Here is a 22,461-nt window from a genome sequence, read left to right as displayed (position 1 = left end):
TTGTAATGGGTCCGGTTTTATGAGATTTTAACATTTCTGATTAGAGTTTGATTTTATTGTAAACCTCCCAGAGTCCCTCTTTTGGGGGAGATGGGCGGTAATTAAATTTGAATAATAAATAAATAAAATAAAAATAATTATATCTATATTGAGAACACTTATGAAGGAGGCTGCTGGGCTGCTTTTCTTAGGTTTTGAAACCAGGGACTTTATTGTGATTATAGCTAAATTCTCAGGATCTTGGGTGAGTAATTGAATGAAAGCTGACTTATTTTTCATATATATTTAGGGATATATTACCCTTTTTCCCCTCCAAATTTATGGTTGGATAGATGGGAACAGTTAGTATAGAATGTAACTCATTCAAGGATTGTGATATTGAACTACATTTCTGGGTTCTGTCACTAAGTGAGAACTTCCATGCAAAATACTACACCCTTCTGATACCTGCTCATCACAATCAGAACTTGAAATTAAAGTTTTCTGGAGGCTGACAGTGGACTTGATAAGGTTCTAGTTCAAGTAGCGAGTGAGAAAGAATGACTCAAAATACTTCAAGGCTGGAATTGCAAGTTGCTTCTGGTTCAAGCCATTTGCTTTCTTAGTATAAGTTTTACTCTTTTTTTAAACTTGATAAATGGTTAATTTATACATTCCTAACTTATCTTAACTCTCTCTCCTCTCCATCTATAAAGTAGGGGGTTTAGCAGCTTTATTTCATGTGTTAAATAGCTGTTCTATAGCTGCGGGTTAAACCGCTGAGCTGCCGATCGGAAGGTCGGCGGTTCGAAACCGCGCGGCGGGGTGAGCTCCCGTTGCTCGTCCCAGCTCCTGCTCACCTAGCAGTTCGAAAACATGCAAATGTGAGTAGATCAATAGGTACCGCTTCGGCGGGAAGGTAACGGCGTTCCGAGTCGTCATGCTGGCCACATGACCCGGAAGTGTCTATGACAACGCCGGCTCCAAGGCTTAGAAACGGAGATGAGCACCGCCCCCTAGAGTCGGATTCGACTGGACTTTACGTCAAGGGAAACCTTTACCTTTTTTTAAACTGATTTAGATGTACAATGGCGCCTCCTTTTAAAAAAGGATGTGGAATGATAAGATGAAACACTAGCCAAGTTAACTTCTCTACTGTAGTAAATTAATAAAACCACTGGAATAATATATTTTGCTGTGGAAAAACATGGTTAAATCCTGGTCAAAATAGTTTTTTTCTTTTAAGCAATCACCACGTTTGAAGGAACTGAAATGACTCATTACTAGTTTAATGTTGATGTTTTATTGTCTGCATTTTAAAAATCTGCTTTATACAAGCAGAGATTCTTCTGGAATAGCTGTTGCCATGACTTCATAACATTTCCCTAAATATGCTTATTTTTACTTTGTCCCTGCATAGCATTGGTACTGTGAACAGGTTTTAGCATTAATTTAATCTTAGTCCATGAGAAAGTGGTTTATTAATAGAAATGCTTTGACTTCTCTTTTTGAAAAGTCTGTATGTTTTTATCATAATGTACAAGTAAATCAAAAAACTTTAAATGGTTTGTACAAATTTAATTTTAAGTACGATGTGATGGATTTTAAGATATGTTTATGAGAGTTTTAATCCTATACCTACTTAAAGAACCTTTTGGATTCTTCGACTTCTTTGGGTTTTCAACTATTTGCTTTGCAATTTTCAATTTTTTCTTTGCCACTTCCAGCTTACTTAAATAATGAATTGAAAATCTGCTGAAATACTTGCTGGGTTTTCTTTTTGGTCTTAATATCATACCAGTGCTTTCATTTGTCTTGTATCAACTACAGCTTCTCTTGTACTACTATATGTGACTTGAGATTTTGCAAATTTTTCTTTGATGTGAGAAAGTAGATAGTTAAATTCCCTGGATGTTCAACTTCCCTGGTCTAGCTTTCCTTCACCACATCCAAGTACTTCAGCAATGCAGAGTAAAAATTTGGGCCCTGATCTGTTAGAACCTCATTGGGTGTACCTATCCTACTGAACAGCTTCAGTATTTCATTTGCAATGACTTTTTAGTTAATATGCACAAGGATATCTTGTTCCATAACTACACATCACCAAATTAAACTGGTTCCTTTTAACATAACTTGCCTGTTATGTCCATGGCTATTCTGGAAAATAGAACAGTGTCCGAAGAAATTATTTCCATGGGAACCTTTTGCTGTTTCCCTTTGGGTTTCACATATTGACTTTCTGGGCGGGATTGATGATGACTGTTGACATCTTTAGTTATTCCTGGCCAAAAAATCTGCCTTTCAGCCTCATTAGAGTTGTCTCTTGCTCCCTGTGACCTGAAAAGTGGTTTTAATGGGCAAGTTTCAGTAAATTTGTTCTGAAACACTCTGGATCCATAATATGCTTTTTTTTCTCCAGAGCTACAGTCTTTTCTAACTCTGTATAGGAACCCTTCCTCACAGAAACCACATGTTCTATCCACACTACCCTTATACAGCTTGTTAAAGAAGGGCCTTTTTCTTGGAAGGGTCTAATATCTACCTTCCATTTTTGCAGTAAAGGCTGGCCTCAGCTTTTATCAGTTTTATCAGTTTGTTGAACTGCCCCCCCGCCCCCCGCTTTCCCAGACTAATGAACTGGATGGGAAGGTAAGATTTCAGAAAATGCTTCCCTTCTTCCCTCACCCCTGCCCTGCTTTTTCCTGCTTTTATAACTTCTGGTTTCTGCCATAGTAGAGACCATGACTACCTTTGTTTTCTGCTGGTGTTGTAGTGTAGGACATACCAGCTGCCCATATATTTGGAGTTGAATACCATTTATTTATTTATTTATTTGATTGATTGATTGATTGATTGATTGGTATAGCCGCCCATCTCAGCATGGGACTCTGGGCAGCATACAATCATAAAAAACATAAAACATGGTGGCTGAATAAATTGCCATCAATGTTAATATAGCCAAGAAATGGGGCCCTTAATACACCTGGGGCCCAAGCCAGGCCTTTACAGCCTTACAGAAGGCCAACAGGGTTGGGGTCATCCTGATCTCTGGAGGGAGAATGTTCCAGAGGACAGGTGCTACAGCAGAGAAGGCATGCCTCCTAGTCCCTGCCAACTGACATTCCTTGGCTGAAGGGACCCGTAGCATGCCCAACCTGCCAAACCGAATTGGACAGATAGAAACAACTTGGTCCCTTAGGTAACCCGATCCCAAGCTATGAAGGTAACAACCGGCACCTTGAACTGCACCTGGAAGCACACCAGCAACCAATGCAGCTCACATAGTAGTGGTGTTACATGTGTTGAATATCCAACACCATTTACTACCCATGTAGCCGCATTCTGTACCAGTTGAAGCTTCCGAATGCTCTTCAATGGCAGCCCCAGGTAGCGCACATTGCAATAATCCAGACAAGAGGTCATGAGTGACTGAGCAAAGCCTCCTGATCTAGGAACAGGCATAACTGACACTCAACCCAAAGGTGTACAAAGACCCTCCTAGCCACGACTGCCACCTGCTCTTCAAGCAGGAACTGTGAGTCCATGAGGACCCCAAGATTGCACACTGGGTCCGTCTGGGGCAGTGCCACCCCATTCAGGACCAACAGTGGAAAAACCTTGTCACCAGAAGGCCCAAATACCCAAAGCCACTCAGTCTTGCTTGGGTTGAATTGAACATTGCACCCCATTCAGGCCCTTAACAGCCTCCAGGCATAGAGCTAGGTATCATCAGCATATTGATGGTACCTCACCCCGAACTGTCAGATCACCACCCAGCAGCCTCATGTAGATGTTAAATAGGAGAGGAGAGAGAACTGAGCCCTAGGGCACCCTATGAAGTGCAGGCTGGATCTCTCCCCCCATCAACATCGACTGGGACTGACCCTGGAGGAAGGAAGAGAACCAGTCACCCAGCCTCAACTCCTGAAGCCGGTCCCAAAGGATACCATAATTGGTGGTATCTAAGGCCACTAGAGATCAAGAAGAACAAGGATTGTCGCACTGCCCCATCCCACTCCCACCAGAGGTCATCTAAGAGCATGATCAATGCCATCTCAGTCCCGTAACCTGGCCTGAACTCTGACTGAAAAGGGTCCAGATAATCTGCTTCATCCAGGGTCCTCTGCAGTTGCCACGTGACCGCTTTCTCAACAACCTTCCCTAAAAAGGGGAGGTTAGAGACTGGACGACAACTGTCCAGGCTGGTTGGGTCAAGTGATGGCCCCTTGAGGAGAGGACTCACCACTGCCTCCTTAAGAGCTGATGGAACCACCCCTTCCCTCAAGAAACTATTAACCACCCGCCAGACCCAATCATGTGTCCCTTCTCAGGCAGCCTTAACTAGCCAGGAGGGACAGGGATCTAACACAGAGGTGGCCAAGCTAGCAGCTGCAAGAGCCCTGTCTGCTTCCTCCAGTGCAGTGGGATCAAACTACCCCCAGATAACCATGCAAGACTTAGGCCCCATAGCTTCCACTGGTGCTGCCCTAAAGCTGGAGTCCAATATAGAGCAGATGTGAGCAACTTATCTGCTAGATGCTTAGATATTCCTCACAGTGACCTGTAGGTGAAACCCAGTATTACTCCCTCCAAGGAGGGACTGTGTCACCCAAAGTAGGGCCACCAGGCGACTATCTGCGGATGCAGTAAGGGTGAGAAATAATCACATTTCGTTGCCCTTTCTGCCATAAGATAGGCTCTGATAGCGGCTTTAGTTCATGTTCAATCTTCTTCACTCCCCGTCTTCTGCCAGCGGCACTCTAGGTGTCTCTTTGCCCTCTTAAGTTTCCTCAACTTTTCCATATACCACGGAGAGTTATGGGAACCATGGGCACAGAGAGGTCACTCAGGAGCAATCTGGTCCAAAGCTGGGGCCCCTCTCTCGTTCCATGCAGTCACCGAGGCTTTGGTAGGACTGTGCAGCAGACTTCCCAGAACATTACTTCATATGGCAATCTATTCACAATATCAAGGGTAATTTTTTGCTTTTGCCCTAAGGCTTGAACCTTCTACTTCATGGCCATTGAATTCTGTGGGTACCATTCCCATTTTCTGCTGGGAACTGTGCTGGAGAGCTAAGGTAGTGGCTTTGAACATCTTGTGACAGGCTTTATTTATTTACTCATTCAGTTTAGAGGCTACTCAATTCCACAAGATTTTGGGTGGCTTTCCACATTAAAAGCAACAGTAACAAAACAATGAGAACAAAGTCATGTGCATCCAAAAAAGAGGGATCCTTAATCAGATAAAATTCTAGAAGGGCCATACCTTAGGCCTGAAGGAACAGCCAGGTTTTCAGCAACTTTTTGAATGTCATCAGAGTAGGAGCCATATGGATCTCTTGGGGAGGGGGGTTCCAGAGTGCAAACACAGCAACACAGCTCAGTTCCTAGGTCTCAGTAGTTGGCATTGCTTGATCAAGGGAACCTGGTACACACCCATTCTGCCTGATCTTATTTGCCTCAGATAAACAGACCCCATGCCATGAAGGGCTTTGTAATGATAACCAGCACCTTTAAATGCAGCTGAAAGCCAATTGGCAACCCATGCCATTCACAGAGCAGTGATGATGCATGGGCATATTGAGGCATGCCCATTATTGCCTGTGCTGTTATATTCTATATTATATTATTATATATATACCAGCTGTAGTTTCCACATAATCTTCAAGGACAGCCCTTATTACATCGCATTGCAATAGTCCATTTGTGAGGTCAGTAGCCTAGTGTTTTATTCTGCCACAATTGTAAAAGACATTTTCTTCCCTCCCTTCTTTTTACTCTCCTTTACTTTCCCCCATTTTTTCCCCTGGGTCTGCCTTGTTATGAAGTTTTGCATTTTGAGATGTGACTTTCATTTTTAGAGTTACACTCCCAGCTCTGCAACGTTTGCCAAACTTTTGCCAGAAATACTATTTTAGTTATCTTCAGTTTTCTGGGTTGCCTAGTAATCTTCAGCCAATTCTGCTGCCATCTATCTCAAATCAGGATGTTGTTCCTGAACCCAGAATCTGACTGGATCTAGTGGAGTTGCAAGGAGTGCTTAAGGATTACCTCTTTCACTACTTCTGAGTCTGGCCTCAGGTTAGACATATCCAGAAAACTAGCCCATAATTCTCTGTCTCCTGTTAGTCTTTGCCAATAAGTGTATGGGGTTACATCATATTGGTGCAGTATCACTTGGTTCACTTTGTTATCTAGCTGAAAGTCTAATGTATGGCACTGTGGATGTGATGGATCTCGGAACTGAGGGAGGAGAGGGTGCATTCCAGGGAGTTAAGAGTTCTCACAGCATCAAAAGCCTTGGCAGGCCGACAAAGAAAGTTAGGCTAGCCCTGCCCTAGAGTCCCAGGAGTATTTTTCCCCTTAGATCAGTTAGGGCACCTTTAGTCTGGCAAGATTCTGTATATGGCAAGAACAATAAAGAAACTAGAGTTGTAACTCCAACTCAGCATGGTTCTTCACCAGTGTTCCTGACAATGGACAACCTGATAAATCAATATAGGAGGAAATCAAACCTAAGCTTTCCTTAGAAGCTCAAATAACAAGACTATGGCTTTCCTATTTTGGACAAATCATATGAGGAGAATGATCATTAGAGAAAGATATTGTGGATATTGTGCTTGGCAAGGTTGAAGGGAAATCAATAAAGGAAGACCAGCAATGGGGTGGATTGATACACTAGCAACAGCATGGATGCCATTCTAGCAATTATTAACAGCCTGACTGAAGACTTAACATAGTTCAGGACAACTATCCACAGGGTCATTATGAATCAATATGACTTGAAAGCAACTAACAACAACTTGCTCTTAAGATTTTACTGGTGAAGCCCAGAATACGTCTTGCAACCCAGTCCTCTTTGGGCCATCTACAGTCTTTTACAGACCTTTCAAACAGCACAATATAATAATATCTTTATGATAATTCTCATCCAATTTATGGTTGTTTCTAGAAACAGGAGCAGCAATTACAGAAGTGCCTGTTCCATCCTCCCCATCACAGCTTGGATTAATGCCTAGATCAGTCTGTTTATTTATTAAATTTCTCTGCTGTCCATATCGTGTACGACTTTGGGTGGCTTATATTCCTTATGACAGCCTAAGCATATTGTAGAACAGCTTTACCCATTGGGCAGTGGGTTGTAGTCTGTAGACCAGCTAAGGGTTTCCCCGCCTCACTATCTGCTGCTGAAAGGGTTCCACTGACCTTGGATTTAGCACCAGGAAACACTGCTAGGAGCTGCCCATTTCCTACACTGGCTGTGGCACCTTAAGCGTCAGAGCCCCAAGCAAACTACTTGCCCTCCACCATTAAAAAGTTTTTCTTGGCCTTTGGCTAAGTCATGTCTGTCCTTGAAGTACTTTGGCTAATTGTCTTGTGTAAGCACAAATTAGAGTGTCCTGTTATTCGGGTGAGCAAACTCCATTAGAAGCTAGCAGGACAATAGCATTCTGTAATCAAATTCCACTGCTGACACTCACTTGACTACAGACTTTTTGTGAGTTCTTAGGATTTCAGTGCAAACTCTTCAAGTATATATTTTTTCCTGTTTTATTCACTCTTTTTGTGTGTGCGCACGGGCACCTTCAGGTCAGTGTTAAGTCCTGGCAACTGCCTGGATGAGTCCCTGCAGTTTTCTTGGTAAGATTTCTGAAATGGTTTGCCTGTGCCGCCGCTGCCTTATGGCTGAGAGGGAGGGACTGGCCCAAGGTCACCCAGCCGGCTTTGTGCCTAAGGTGGGACTAGAACTCACAGGCGCCTGGTTTCTACCTGGAGCCTTAACCACTACACCAAACTGACTCTTTATTAACATAGAATAGAGCAAAACAGGTTTTTACTTCTGCTTTTAGCCAGTCTTCCTTTGGAAGGTAATTTATAGCTAGATGAACTTTGTGGACTCTCTGGCCTTCTGCTGCTTTTTTTTTTTTTGATAACTGATAGGGAAGGCATTAAGAAATCGTTATTTATTATGTACAAAGACCAGTACATAATAAAACTCAATAGTTTAAAACTGGTTCTCATATCATATCTCTATTATATATATACACACACACACACTGTATATGTATATGTATATACAGTATATATATATATATATAATCTCGTCTCTCATCTCATATATCTATGTATATATACACATACATAATATTGTGTGTGTGTAAGTTGGCAATTGGGAGGCATGGTGCCAGTCAGGGAGGGTGTGAGGGATGTGTGGGTTGGGGAGGGGGTGGCACAGGTTGGGAGGGTGTGTGGGTGTGCGGTGTGGGTCAGGGAGAGGAGGGGCACAGGGAGGGGATGCTGCACGGGGTTGCGGGGCAGGGAGAGTGTGAGGGTGTGCAGGTCAGGGAGGGTGCATTAGGGTGTGGCTTGGAGTGTGTGTGAGGCACAGTGCCAGTTGGGGAGGGTGCAAGGGGTGTAGGTTGGGGAGGGTGCAGTGTGGGTCGGGGAGGGTGTGGGAGCACAGAGGGGCTGGGGAGGGTGCATGGGTGGGGGAGGCTTACCCCAGCGACTTGTGATCTTCCCTGCTGGCCTCCCCACTGACTTTCAGGGGAAGCCGGCAGGGAATGTTGCAAAAGGCAGCCACATGATCACAGGGCACTGCAATCAGTTGTCAGTGTGAACCATTTGCCAAGCACCCAAATAGTGATCACATGACCGTGGGGGTGCTGGGATGGCTGTTCACGACCATTGTCGCTGAACAAATGGTCATGTATTTTAGAGTAACAGTCATGCCTGCCTAAAAGTAAAAATTGTAAAGTAAAATTGATTAGAATGTCTGGGAAATTTGCTTAAATGTGGGGTTATCGAATCTGACTGTGTGCAGTATACATTTAACAATTTTGATAGCTCCTCACCGCACAGGGGGAAGGAATTCAGTCATAGCTTGAGATTGAAAATGCACTGTAAAGGGAACCTTTTCCTCTACCGAATACAGTGTAAACATTAGTTTAACATGAACGCACACTGCTCTCTTTCTGAAGAAACTAACTATTAACCTGAATAGAGTTAAGAAAAAGAACTAAAGATACTAGCTAGTATTTTCTCTTTCAGGCCAGCCATGGCTCATTATCTGGCAGCTTGAACTTGGTCTCTCCTGTCTCAGTTTTTTGACTCCCCCAAAACCAGCTATACCAGGTAGATTCTGTCCAATACTTGGCCTCACCCTTCTTCAGCACAGTTCTCTGAATTGCCTGCCTCTAGACAAGGTTTTCTGTAAGAAGAGGAAAATATTCAATGAACATCTTACTGTACAGATTGTCCCCTGCTCCTCCTCAGGAGTCTTCTAAGCTGCTCTCAAACCAACAACCCCAATATTCATTCCATCCCATGGAGACAACATTGCTTCTCTCTTAAACTACAGATTTTCAGCAGCTAGTGCTGCCTAAATCTGTCTTAGGTTTGCCAACCACACACCTCTCCTATTAGGTTTCTCCTCTTCCCATGGTCCCCCCTGTTTTTTTAAGATTCTATCTCTGCCAACTCATCAGCCTCTCTTTCTTTCCCCTATTCTTAATTTTTACTTAGCTAACTATGAATGAATAACTTTATTGATTAGCCAACTGACCATATCAAAAAGTTGTGCATCAGCCACTATAAGATATAAAATATAATACCATAAAACAGCTAAAATACAGTAGGTAAAGGTAAAGGTTTCCCTTGACGTAAAGTCCAGTCGTGTCCGACTCTAGGGGGCGGTGCTCATCTCCGTTTCAAAGCCTTGGAGCCGGCATTGTCCATAGGACACTTCCGGGTCATGTGGCCAGTATGACTCACGGAACGCCGTTACCTTCCCGCCGAAGCGGTACCAATTAATCTACTCACATTTGCATGTTTTCGAACTGCTTGGTGTGCAGAAGCTGGGACGAGCAACGGGAGCTCACCCCGCCGCGTGGTTTCGAACCGCCGACCTTCCGATCGACAGCTCAGCGGTTTAACCCGCAGCGCCACCGATAAGATAAATATACTATAGTAAGATAAAATACAGTAGGGTAAAATAGAGATAAATTGTAAGATAAAAATGCAAGATATAATAAAACAAGTAATAAAATACAGACTGGGGACGCGGTGGCGCTGCGGGTTAAACCGCTGAGCTGTCGATCGGAAGGTCGGCGGTTCGAAACCGCGCGGCGGGGTGAGCTCCCGTTGCTCGTCCCAGCTTCTGCACGCCAAGCAGTTCGAAAACATGCAAATGTGAGTAGATTAATTGGTACCGCTTCGGCGGGAAGGTAACGGCGTTCCGAGTCGTCATGCTGGCCACATGACCCGGAAGTGTCCTATGGACAACGCCGGCTCCAAGGCTTTGAAACGGAGATGAGCACCGCCCCCTAGAGTCGGACACGACTGGACTTTACGTCAAGGGAAACCTTTACCTTTACCTAATAAAATACAGAAACAATGTGAGTTTAAATGAATTCATCACCTTTACATGCCACCCCAATGTGTTCTATAAATTGCGTTCTCAGTTGGACAGCCCTAACTATAAACTTAACAGTTCTATTGACCACATATGTATTTGTGCCCTGGAGGAAGTAACATAGTCTTTTGTTACGGTCCCAGTATGTGGTTCTGTCAATGTCTGAAGGTACTGAGCCCTTGCTGGGGCATATAGTTGGCAGTTAAATAGGACGTGTGCAATGTCTTCTACTTCGGATGCTCCACAAATATATGTCCTCTCAAGGCACTTGGTGGAATCATCTGTATTTGACCATAGACTCTAGCTGCTCAGATCTTGCTCTAGTAAGAGCTATCCTGTGGTATTGAGTCAGACCTATTGTCAGGTATTTTTCTATTTGAAAGGACAGTTTATTCTTAGCCATTTCAATGACCTATTGTGTACAAGTGACTCAATGTCTGTTTGGGTGTTAACATCCAAGACTCTTTGTTTGAATGTTGCCTTGCCTGATCTCCAGCTGAAAGTAAATGTTGTGGTGAAAAGCCAAGGAACGCAATAGTTAGGAGGAGTTGATTGATCCATGTGGTGGGTTGAGGTGTGCCCATCTGTTCTTCAAGGCACATTTCTGGTAGTCTGTCATGTTCCATTGGGAGAATCCTCCACCAGTAGTTGAAGACTTCGATTAATGATAGACTGTAAATGGAATGGGCGCCTGTTTCAGCTCTTACCTCTCCTGTCAGTCCCCAGAATGGTTCTTAAAAAGCGTGCTTGATTTTGTTCAAGTAAGGAGGCCTTTGATAGGCCCCACAGTTCAGCACCATATGTTAGCACTGGTACAACTTTTGCCTTGTGGACCTTCAAAATGGAGAGCAGAGAGCAAGGGTGGTTGTAACTAAGTAGTTTAATTAGTGTTTTAGAACTTGCTGTGTCCTTTGTAGAACTTTGCTTGTCATGATTAACCCAGGGCCCTGTACTAGCTCACTAGAACAAAGTGTTATCTGGTGTTTGGGCTGCTTTTGTACCTCCATGACAGATTCAGGATAGGCATGGCCTCTTATAGCCTGTCACAGTGTACAAAGCAAATAGATCTTTTGAGGCAAATGAAATAACAAGGTGGCTCGAGAAAAGAAATGTGGTGTAGGCACAATATTTCTATTGTAGAAGAAATATAGTGCTAGAAGAGGATAACATGCAACAGTCTTGAAGACCAAGTAAATCCCAGTTATCTTAGCCATGTATTCTCCGTATATGCTTAGGGTCTAAAGATAAAAAATACAAATCATGTCCAGAAGGACTACTATATAGCTTAAAACAAGATTACAAAGGACTATGCTCAGTATTGGACATAAATTAGTAGTATGATGGTGGAATGAGCAAGAAATTCCTGATGGATCTTAGCTATTGGACTTTTAGATTTGATCAACAAAAGTTGTATTTCAAGGGCGAAATAAGAACTAAGCCAAAAAATGACTTTCTGTTGGAAGTGCTCAGATTGTTTATTTTGCAAGTTAACTTCACGATTAAGCTCTTTTATCCTGCTGAAGCTCTGAACTGGTCAGTCAGCTTTATGGTAATTTGGAAGCTAAGCAGACATTTGTATGTATCAGCAAGTCTCAGAGTGCAATTTTATGTACTGTAGTCTGATTATTGGAGGAAACATGTATACATTGTAACTCCGATTCCTCTGCAATTTCTGAGACATAATTCTTGTGTCAATTAGTCTCTCACCAGGGATTCAAGAGTGAAACTGCTGGAATGGATTCTTGAGCTAGGGTGTCACAGTTAATGTCCACTAAAGAATATTCAGGAAAGGGCCAGTATGTCCAGGCTTTGCCATAGCTGATGCCATTAAGAAAGAGAGAACAAAGGTGCCCTATCTGAAAAATCCACTTCTAGTTTTCTGACCAGCCAAATTTAGCTGCTGTAATGTAAGATCTCATCAAGAGCCTGGGCATCCTTATATAACATTAAGGACATAACCTTGACATATGTTGTTCAATTTTGCCATTAAATGTATAGTTGCCTTTAATATTTTATTGATATTAGCTGTCACCAGGATTTCATAAGGCCATATTTGGCAGGATAAAAGAGACAGCAAATAATACTTTTTTTTTTAAAGAGCAAATTTGCTTCTTACCAAACGATGTTTTGTTTTCCATTTGCAGTATTTGAAGAACCAGGATTTACAGACACTGGATTGCAACTGGGTGGCTTGAGATGTCTGGCTCCTATGAGGATTCTGTTGGCGTTGAGGTTTTTAGTGATAGCTTTTGGGAGGTAATTATAATTTTTTTAAAATGTGTCTGAAACAGAATGTTGATTGGTGGATTGTGTAAAAAGTCTTGTGCTCAAAATGTTTTGAGTGTTCTGAACTTGAAACGTGATTACAATTGTAATATAAGACAAATTCCATGATGGGGGGATTACTAGAAAATGATAGAAAATTAACTGCTGCTATTGTTTCTTTGAAGTTGAAATAGGATGTTTAAGAATGTAGAAAACCTACTATTTGGGGGGTTTATTTATTTATTTAGCAAAGTTATATAGCCACCCATCTCACAAAAACTGACTGGGCAGCTTACAAGCAAAATAACAATTAAAACCATATCACAATATAAAAAACACCAGATATAAATAACAAGAAAAATAAAAAAATGTAAAGGAATAAAAATGTAAAAGAAGCAGTAAGTTAGTGGTAAGACAACCATCATTTAGCCTCATTCAACCACTTTGCAGGCTCGCCATGGGATTCCCAGGGTTGATGAAAGAACCACATTTTCAAGGGTTTCTGGAAGGCTAACAGAGATGGGGCTAACCTCACCTCAGAGGGAATGGTGTTCCAGAGGGTGGGGGCTACAGCAGAAAAGGCATGTCTCCTGGGTCTCACCAGACGGAACTCCCTAGTAGACAGGACTTGGAGCATACCTCTTCTGCTGGCCCTGATGGGACAGGTAAATGTAACTGGGAAGTGACGGTCCCTCAAATACTGCTGGAACACTCTTATTTTGCTTCCAAATCATACCAGTCTGCCTGTTCCTTGGGTAGTCCAGCAATATTTCAGAAGTTAATTATCCAACTGAAAGCAAATATTCTGGAGAATTTTAGTATGTTTTGTTCCTGGAATGGTGAGGTTTGTACATATCAATTATATATTGGTTGAAGAAACTGCTGAGAAACCAACTAAAGTATTGGGGCTAGAATACATTTCTTAAAGTGAAAAGTGAGCTGTTTGGGAATTTCTAGTTTGATACAAAACATTATGTTCACAGACCTTTCCCAGATGGAACAGACAGTATTGGGTGACCCATGCTTGGACCAAAACATGAGTCTTTTGTCTGGGCAAAGCCATAGAACGTGTGTGTTATGGGAGACAGTGGAGAAAATGCAAACCATTGGCGGTGGTGGTGGTGCCATCTAAACAGAAGAAGGTGCTGGTACAATGGGGGAAAGGGAGGTGCTATGTCATTTTAAGTAAGGCAGCAGAGTGGCATGGGAAAGGAAAGTGCTGGAAGACAGGATTGGAAAGTGGACCCTTGGGAGAGGGACAATGAGCTGTTGGCTAGAGCAGTGGAAGCTATAGGAAAGGAAGGTGCCTGGAAGATTGGAGAAAGGGGGTGAGTGGACTATCCAGGTATTCCCTGCTTGAATTAAAACATTGTAATGACAGCAGGAAGGTAAGGAAGGCGATAACACATGCCATGTGAAGAAGGAGGAGTGTAAAACCTTCTGGATTTTTCTCAGATGAAACCCAGAGTAGCCAAATCTTCCAGATTCTGGTATGACTAAATCTTAGTCACCCTGGAAAGGTCCAGCTGAACTTCCCAGTTGTGAACAAACACAGCCTAGTTTAAGATGAACATAATAAAGGCGGGATGGATGGATGGATGGAGCTACAGAAGATTTATTCAGTTGTGCACAAATGGAGGGAAACTGAATAAAGAGAAGAAAAAATATTTTTATCTCATATTAGTGTACAGTGTTCAATGAAAATGATTAGCAGCAGGCTTGAGACAGGCAAACCTTTACTTACATTAAAGTACTTAATGTGTACTTTAATGTAGGCAATTCACTAATGTACTATCCAACTCAATAATTTTTCTGAGAACAATACATGAATTGTCAGTTTCTGAAAGCATCTGATTGGTCGTGTTCACAAAAATGCTGGACTGCATGATTGTTGCTTTTATTCAGCAGTGCTTCTCTTATGGTAAGTTTTTATAATGATTTTCAGAAGTTGCCTGCTTCTAGGCAAGGTTTTCTGTAAGACAAAAATATTCAATGAACATCTTACTGTGCAGATGACAGTTTGAGCAAACGCTAGCAATAGGAATCTGCCATCTTGGACACTGTTTTATCTTTCATCTTTATATATATATTTATGTAACATATCTTGTTTTTTATTGTATTTTAACCTTTTAGCTTTATTGTAAACCGCCCAGAGTTCCTCTTTTGGGGGAGATGGGTGGTGGCGAAATTTGATTGATTGATTGATTGATTGATTGATAAATAAATAAATAAATAAATAAATAATAACTAGAGCAGTGTTTCTTAAACTTTTTTCTCTTGGGATCTCCTCCCACTTTGAAAAATTATGGAAGACCCCAAAAGAGTTTTTGTTTGTATGGGTTATATTTATCAATATTTACCATACTAAAAATGAAAATCGACATTCGCTGCAGCCACCACTTCTCACAATTGTTTGATGGGATTTTAATATTGTATTATTTTTCAACATAGGCTGGCAAATAATTTAGCTTTCATGGACCCCTGAGAGGGTCTTGCGGGACCCCCAGGTGTCCTAGGACCACACTTTAGGAAATGCTGAACTAGAGGTTGCTTGTATTCTCATTACTATGTCTGCATAAAAACATATGAACAATATTAATATTACTATTGTTAAGAGAATATTTTGGTAGTTATAGTATGTTATAGTCATGTAAGCTAAGAAGCTCTATTCTCCAGGCAAGGTCAGGAAGAATTACATCAGATACACTGTATTGTGTTCACTGATGCCCTTTAAAAATCCATCTTAATTTGATGGAAATCAAATTCTAGAAGAAAAAGCATTACTCATAAATTAGAGGCATTTTGAATTCCTCTCCATTGGTCAGACCACATCTAGAATATTGTGTCTAATTTGAATAAAATGTGTATTCTCTTTTAATTGGGTGCATCAAGCACCAGGGGTCTATTAAATTCAATTCTTCCATGTAGGTTTTAATTGTTTCCCTCACTAATGATTGTTTTTTCCATACCAGTCTATTTCTGTCAAGCTTGGGATCCAATATTTCATTAAAATCTCCTCCTATTATCACTTTATCATAATTACACTCATTCAAGAGTCAAAAACATTCATAAAACATAATTTTGTTGTTTATTCGTTCAGTCGCTTCCAACTCTTCATGACTTCATGGACCAGCCCACTCCAGAGCTTCCTGTCGGTCATCAACACCCCCAGCTCCCCCAAGGACGAGTCCGTCACCTCTAGAAGATCATCCATCCATCTTGCCCTTGGTCGGCCCCTCTTCCTTTTGCCCTCCACTCTCCCTAGCATCAGCATCTTCTCCGGGGTGTCCTGTCTTCTCATTATGTGGCCAAAGTATTTCAGTTTGGCCTTTAATATCATTCCCTCAGGTGAGCAGTCTGGCTTTATTTCCTGGAGGATGGACTGATTTGATCTTCTTGCAGTCCAAGGCGCTCTCAGAATTTTCCTCCAACACCACAGTTCCAAAGCATCTATCTTCCTTCTCTCAGCCTTCCTTATGGTCCAGCTCTCACAGCCATATATTACTACGGGGAACACCATTGCTTTAACTATGCGGACCTTTGTTGTCAGTGTGATGTCTCTGCTCTTAACTATTTTATCGAGATTTGTCATCGCTCTTCTCCCAAGGATTAAACGTCTCCTGATTTCCTGACTGCAGTCAGCATCTGCAGTAATCTTCGCACCTAGAAATACAAAGACTTTCACTGCTTCTACGTTTTCTCCCTCTATTTGCCAGTTATCAATCAAGCTGGTTGCCATAATCATAAACATAATAGGAGAATCCAAATTAGGTCCATAAACATAGTTATTACAATCCCTGCTATTCTCAACAACCTCACCAAGAAAGGTCAAATTACACAAGAAGAACAGAGGCGGATGAAAAGCAGTGGACCCATCCTCCCATGCTTCTACGGACACCCCAAGATACACAAGACTGGCATACCATTTAGACCCATTGTATCATTACCAGGGACTCCCACATACAACATAGTTAAAGAGCTTACAAAGAAACTTAGGCATCTCACAGAGAAGAGTGAATATTCTATCAGCTCCCCACTACAGTGCCTCGAGAAAATCAAAAACCTAAAAATAGAAGAAGATGAGATCATGGTGTCATTCGACGTTACAGCTCTCTCCACATCCTGGCACTAGCGAAAGAATCCATGGCTGCAGTTCTGCGCAACACACCTGACCTTACCAAATACACCAAAATAGAAATACTCAGGATAATGGACCTCATCAACCCAAAGTATGGATCCAGTACGTAGATGACACTTTCTTCATAATACAAAAGAAACAACTGGCAGATACGCACGAAACCATCAACAACATCTTTAATGGAATAAAATTCACAAGGGAGGAAGAAAACAACATTCCTGGACATCCTCATCAGTAGAGGAAATGATGGCAAGTTAGAAACACAAGTCTACCAGAAAGCTACCCACACCAACCAAGTGCTCCATTACCAAAGTAACAATCCAACCTCCCACAAGAGAAGCTGTGTAAGAACATTATTCAGACGAGCACTTATACACTGCAGCAACCCAGAACACCAGAAATAAGAAAAAGAACATCTGCACAGCATCTTCCAGCAAAATGGATACCCACTTAACTTTATCAAAAAGTGCCTCACCGCCCAACCCACTACAACCCAACAAATAGAAGCTATGAAAAGGATAACACTGCCATACATCAGAAACATCTCAGAAACCACCAACAGACTCTTACAACCACATGGCATACCGTAGCACATAAACCAACTAAAACTCTTCAAAACATATTAAGTAACCCAAAAGACCCAATAGCCCAAGAAGAAAAAACAGGAGTTATTTACAACATACAGTGCAAAGACTGTAACAGCCACTGTGTAGGACAGACAGGCAGAAGACTAGCAGAGCGCATCCACAAACACCAACTAGCAGTCAGAAGACACGATGAGAACTCCTTAATCTCACAACACATGGACAGGCTCAACCACACTTTCACCTGGGAAACTGAGCATCCTGGACCAAGCCAAATCCAAAAACGCCAGAGAATTCCTAGAAGCCTGGCACTCAGACAAAGCAGCCACATAGAGGTAAACAACATTTACATACAATAAATAAAGAGACAATAGAAAAGCCAAAAGACCAGTACACTCCCTTGCCAGCAATCAACACCCAGATATGCAAAAATCAACACTAGGATTAACACCAGATGAACCATCAAACAGCACAATACACCCTAGGTGTATTAGGTGTAATAGTTCCTAATAGGAACTATTAACTCAGGCAATCAACCAAGCAGCAAACAACAGCCCAATCAAAGAACTCCCAAGGAGAGAACAACATCCCTATCAACACAAGCAGGGCAAGCCACTGTATATAAACTGAGAGCAAGGCCCACTCCCTCTTTGCACTGAAGATGTTGCCTAGACTGGCAAACGTCTGCAAGAAAACAAGGCTCAGAGAGCACCAAGGACTCCACAAATCCATAATCATTTGGCATCAAAAACCACTCTATTTAATGGTGTGAACCCACTCAGTCTTATTCCCTTCACAGTGGCTGCAGGATCTGCATCCAAACGGTTGCTATCCTGCAGCCTGCCAATGGCAAAGATAGTGCTGGAATAGCAGTCCTTTTAAAGAGCCCTGGATAAGTTACAGAAACCTAAAATTGTAAAAGGCTACAGGTAATTCTCGGTTCTTCAGCAAAGGATCGTTACCTTGTCGTGGTGCTGGAGCTTGAGCACCTCAGTGACACCATGAGCTAAACCGTGAAGGGCCACCCAAGATGGGAAGGTCATGACAGAGAGTCAGACTAAATGCGATCCCTGGGGAAGGTAATGGCAACCCACCCCAGTATTCTTGCCGTGAAAACTAAATGGATCAGTACAACCAGAGATTTGTCGGTATACCATGGGACAACACACCTAAAGGAATGATATTAAAGGCAAAACTGAAATACTTTGGCCACGTAATGAGAAGACAGAACACCCTGGAGAAGTTGCTGATGCTAGGGAGAGTGGAAGGCAAAAGGAAGAGGGGCCGACCAAGGGCAAGATGGATAGATGATCTTCTAGAGGTGACGGACTTGTCCCTGGGGGAGTTGGGGGTGTTGACGACCGACAGGAAGCTCTGGAGTGGGCTGGTCCAATGAAGTCACGAAGAGTCAGAAGCGACTGAACGAATAAACAACAACGAAGTTCTCGGTTAACGACCACTCATTCAGCAACTGTTCGAAGTTATGATGGTACTGAACAAGGGGTACTTACGACTGGTCCTTGAAGTTCTGGCCATCCCAGCACCCAGATCACGTGATTGTGATTCAGGTGCTTCACAACTGGCTTGCACTTAAAATGGTTGCAGCATCCCGTGGCTATGTGATCACAATTTGTGACCTTCCCCACCAGCTTCCCACAAGCAGAGTCAGTGGGGAAGCTGGCAGGGAAGGTCACAAGTTGTTCCTGTTAGTCACTCTCGCTTCTGCCACTGTCCCATGTACCCTCCCACACTCTGCAGCACCCACCCCACACTCAGCCACATTCATGCCAGGCTGCAGCAGCCATTTGTGCACCCTCCTGCCCTCTGGAACAGCCAACTACGCTTGCACTGGACTGCAGCAGCCACTTACCTGCCTGCCAGCCTGCTTGCAAGCCACTTGGGTCTTCCTGCCGGCTTGCCCATTGACTTTGCTTGTTGGAAGCCAGCAGGACGTCGTGAGGAGGTCCTTGTTTAATGACCTGCAATCCTCACTTAACGGCAGCAACAGAGACCTCTGCGATTGTCATTACTGAGCAATGCGGTCATATGATGTTGCACTTTATGACCGCATCATTTAGCGATAGAAATTCCTCGGTTTCTGGGAAATTGTTTCTCGGTTTCTGGGAAATTGTCATGTTTAGTTCTGGATGGGGTGGCACTGCCCCAGACAGACCCAGTGCGTAATCTGGGGGTTCTTCTGGACTCATGACTCCTGCTCACAGAGCAGGTGGCAGTCATGGCCAGGAGGGCCTTTGCTCACCTTTGGGTTGTGCACCAGTTACGCCCGTTCCTGGAGCGAGAGGCCCTCCGAACAGTCACTCATGCCCTCGTCATCTCCCATATTGACTACTGCAATGCGCTCTACATGGGGCTACCCTTGAAGGGTATCTGGAAGCTTCAGCTGGTCCAGAATGCAGCTGCATGGGTTATTTTTGGTGCCCCTAGATCGGCACATATAACATCTTTACTGCGCGAGCTGCACTGGGTGCCAGTTTGCTTCCAGGTCCAATTCAAAGTGTTGGTTATGACCTTTAAAGCCATACATGGCATGGGGCCAGGTTACCTGAGGGACCATCTCATCCCCATAATATCGACCCACCCCACCCAGTCAGGCAGAGAGGGCATGTTGCGGACCCCATCGATCAGAGAATTCCATCTGGCAGGGTCCAGGAAGAGGGCCTTCTCTGCAGTTGCCCCCACCCTTTGGAACATCTTGCCCTCGGAGGTGAGGCAGGCACCTTCACTTCCGACCTTCAGGAGGGCCCTGAAAACCTGCTTTTGCCATCTTGCCTGGGGCGGGCAGGCGGGCAACCATCCATGGGGTTGGCTCGCACCTTAAAGCCCCTCCCACCTTATTAGAATTTTTAACCTCTTGGATTTTATACTTATTTATATTGCATTTTATATTTGTAATTGTTTTTATAGATTTTAATTGTTATTATTATAGTCTTAATTTTATTGTAAACCGCCCAGAGTCCCACTTTTGGGGGAGATGGGTGGTAGCAAAATTTGAATAATAAAATAAAATAAATAATAAAATAATATTCCACATCTGTCTGTTTCCTTAATCCATTTCTAACTTTCTTAGATTAAATTCTTATTTACCTTTTTACCATTAGTTTTATATTATATAAGTTCTTTAAACAGCTAGTTAACTTCTCTTCTAGTTTGGGACGATGGTTTAGTCACCAGGTAGTTTTTCAAACTTGTGTGGAATACATCTTTTAACCGTAAAATAATTGAAAATCCAAAGGTGATTAGAAAGTAAGGTGGTCAAACCCAGTGTCCTTAAGGCTCCACCACGATTGAGAGCTTGATGGCTGCCCTCATCCTCTAGTGCTCAGACCCATGGGATGACTGCTGTCCATCTCCTCGTGAGGAACAGCTGTCCAGAGTGCAAATGGGCAATCTCTTGTCCTCTCCATATCTGGAGGGGTTCTGCTGGACCAAGCTTACCACCAGTCCATCGGTCATCACCATGTTGTTATCTCCACTCTTTTGGAGACGTCTTAGTTCACCATTTTTCCTCACCCAGAAGTCCACTGCTGGATGATTTCCATACAGTGAGGATCTTATGAGCTAAAGGAGATATGGTGGGAGGCACTGGGCAGGTCAGTTCCAGGACAAGGAAGTTCAATAACTGATTATCAATCCCCTCTGCTGGCCCAGAGGCCCTGAATCCTGTGTCTTAATGACCAAATTACTGGTGATCTTGGCCTCAAGCTATTTAATTACTTATTGGATTTTTACCCTGCTGTAATCAATCGACCCTGAGCACTTATAGTGAGTAGAATGAAATGATAATCTACATAAATAACAATAAAAAGAATGAAATAATAAAAATGGTACAGTAAACAAAGTCATGAAAATGCACTCTGGAATAATTTGGTATTATTAAAGAAGACCAGCAGGGAGGGGGGAAGTCTGACTTCTAATGAGAGGCCATTCCAAAGGATTAGTACCATTATGGAGAAGCAGTGCTCCCTGAGCTTCAACTACCCTTGCCTCATGGAGGTGTGGAACTATTAGCAGTTGCTCCCTACAAAATCTAAATCAAGCTGATGTAGTTGGTAGAAGGTGCTCTTATAGAACATGAGGTGCCAAGTTATGAAGGGCTTTTTAGGACAATACCAGCACCTTAAGTTGTAGATGGAAACTTACCAGTAACCAGTGGATGTCCCAGAGAATTGTATTATATGCTCTCAATGTTGGGAGTTGGTACATACATGGCCACGGTATTCTGGAGTAGCTGTAGTTTCTGAGTATTGTTTAGGGGCAGCCCCAGATAAAGCATGCTGCAGTAATCCAGTCAGGTGCTGATAAGGGCATACGTCAATATAGCTAGGTCCTTCTGCACTAGATTGTGAACCAGTGCTATCCGTTGGTACAATAAGGGCAGCGAAACACTGATGTTTCCCTGCCCTTACTGCCATGAGGTAGGCCCTAGTGGTGGCCCTAACTTGTGCTTGTTTGGGTTCACTCCTCGTTGCATTCCAGCGGTGCTTTTGGTATCTCTTCACCTATTTCATTTCCCTCAGCTCCTCCTGAGGGAGGAGCTTTGGGATCCACAAGAGCAGAAAGGCCACATGGGTGCAATCTGATCCAAAGCCCCACCGTCCTTTCATTCCAAGCAGCAACCAAGGCCAGATCATGCACCAGACCTTCAGGAATAACCCCAAGCTTCCTCTGGAATCCAGTGGGGCCCATCAGTCGAGTGGGGCAGAGTAATCTAATAGGTCCAGCCTCCCTGCCTCTCAAGGAATCCCATCAAATAATTTTGTAATCAGATTATTACAATAGTGCAAAATATAAGGGAGATTTAGGATAACATTGCAAATCACATGTAGGCTTTATTTGACTGCAATCAAAGCAAGTATTTAGATAACAGAAATTGGTAATCATGCCTACAAGTTTAGCTTTAATACTAGAAATCCAATAATATACTGTATATTAAAGAAAATGCAAACAATTCAACTCCAGTTTAAATGGGTTCTGTCAGTTTCCACTAAATTGGAAACTAGTTTTGACATTGCTTATTCTCCTCCCTAAAGATGTATTTGTAAATGTTTTTACTCTTTG

General features: G+C 42.8%; 1 protein-coding gene across 2 annotated transcripts in view; it reads left to right on the top strand.

The window, feature by feature from the left end:
* Positions 1–22,461, top strand: part of PACSIN2 (protein kinase C and casein kinase substrate in neurons 2) — a 77,772-nt gene that overhangs the window by 25,150 nt on the left and 30,161 nt on the right. For both annotated transcript variants that reach the window (XM_063308255.1, XM_063308254.1), the window contains exon 2: positions 12,540–12,651. In XM_063308255.1, coding sequence (XP_063164325.1) covers positions 12,592–12,651 — 60 coding nt within the window. In that variant the 5' untranslated portion in view covers positions 12,540–12,591. The remainder of the gene's footprint in view (positions 1–12,539; positions 12,652–22,461) is intronic.

This window comes from Candoia aspera, chromosome 7, assembly GCF_035149785.1.
Source record: "Candoia aspera isolate rCanAsp1 chromosome 7, rCanAsp1.hap2, whole genome shotgun sequence".
NCBI lineage: Eukaryota > Metazoa > Chordata > Lepidosauria > Squamata > Boidae > Candoia > Candoia aspera.
The sequence above is the reverse complement of the archived record's forward strand: the minus strand, read 5'-3'. Positions and strand labels throughout refer to the sequence as shown.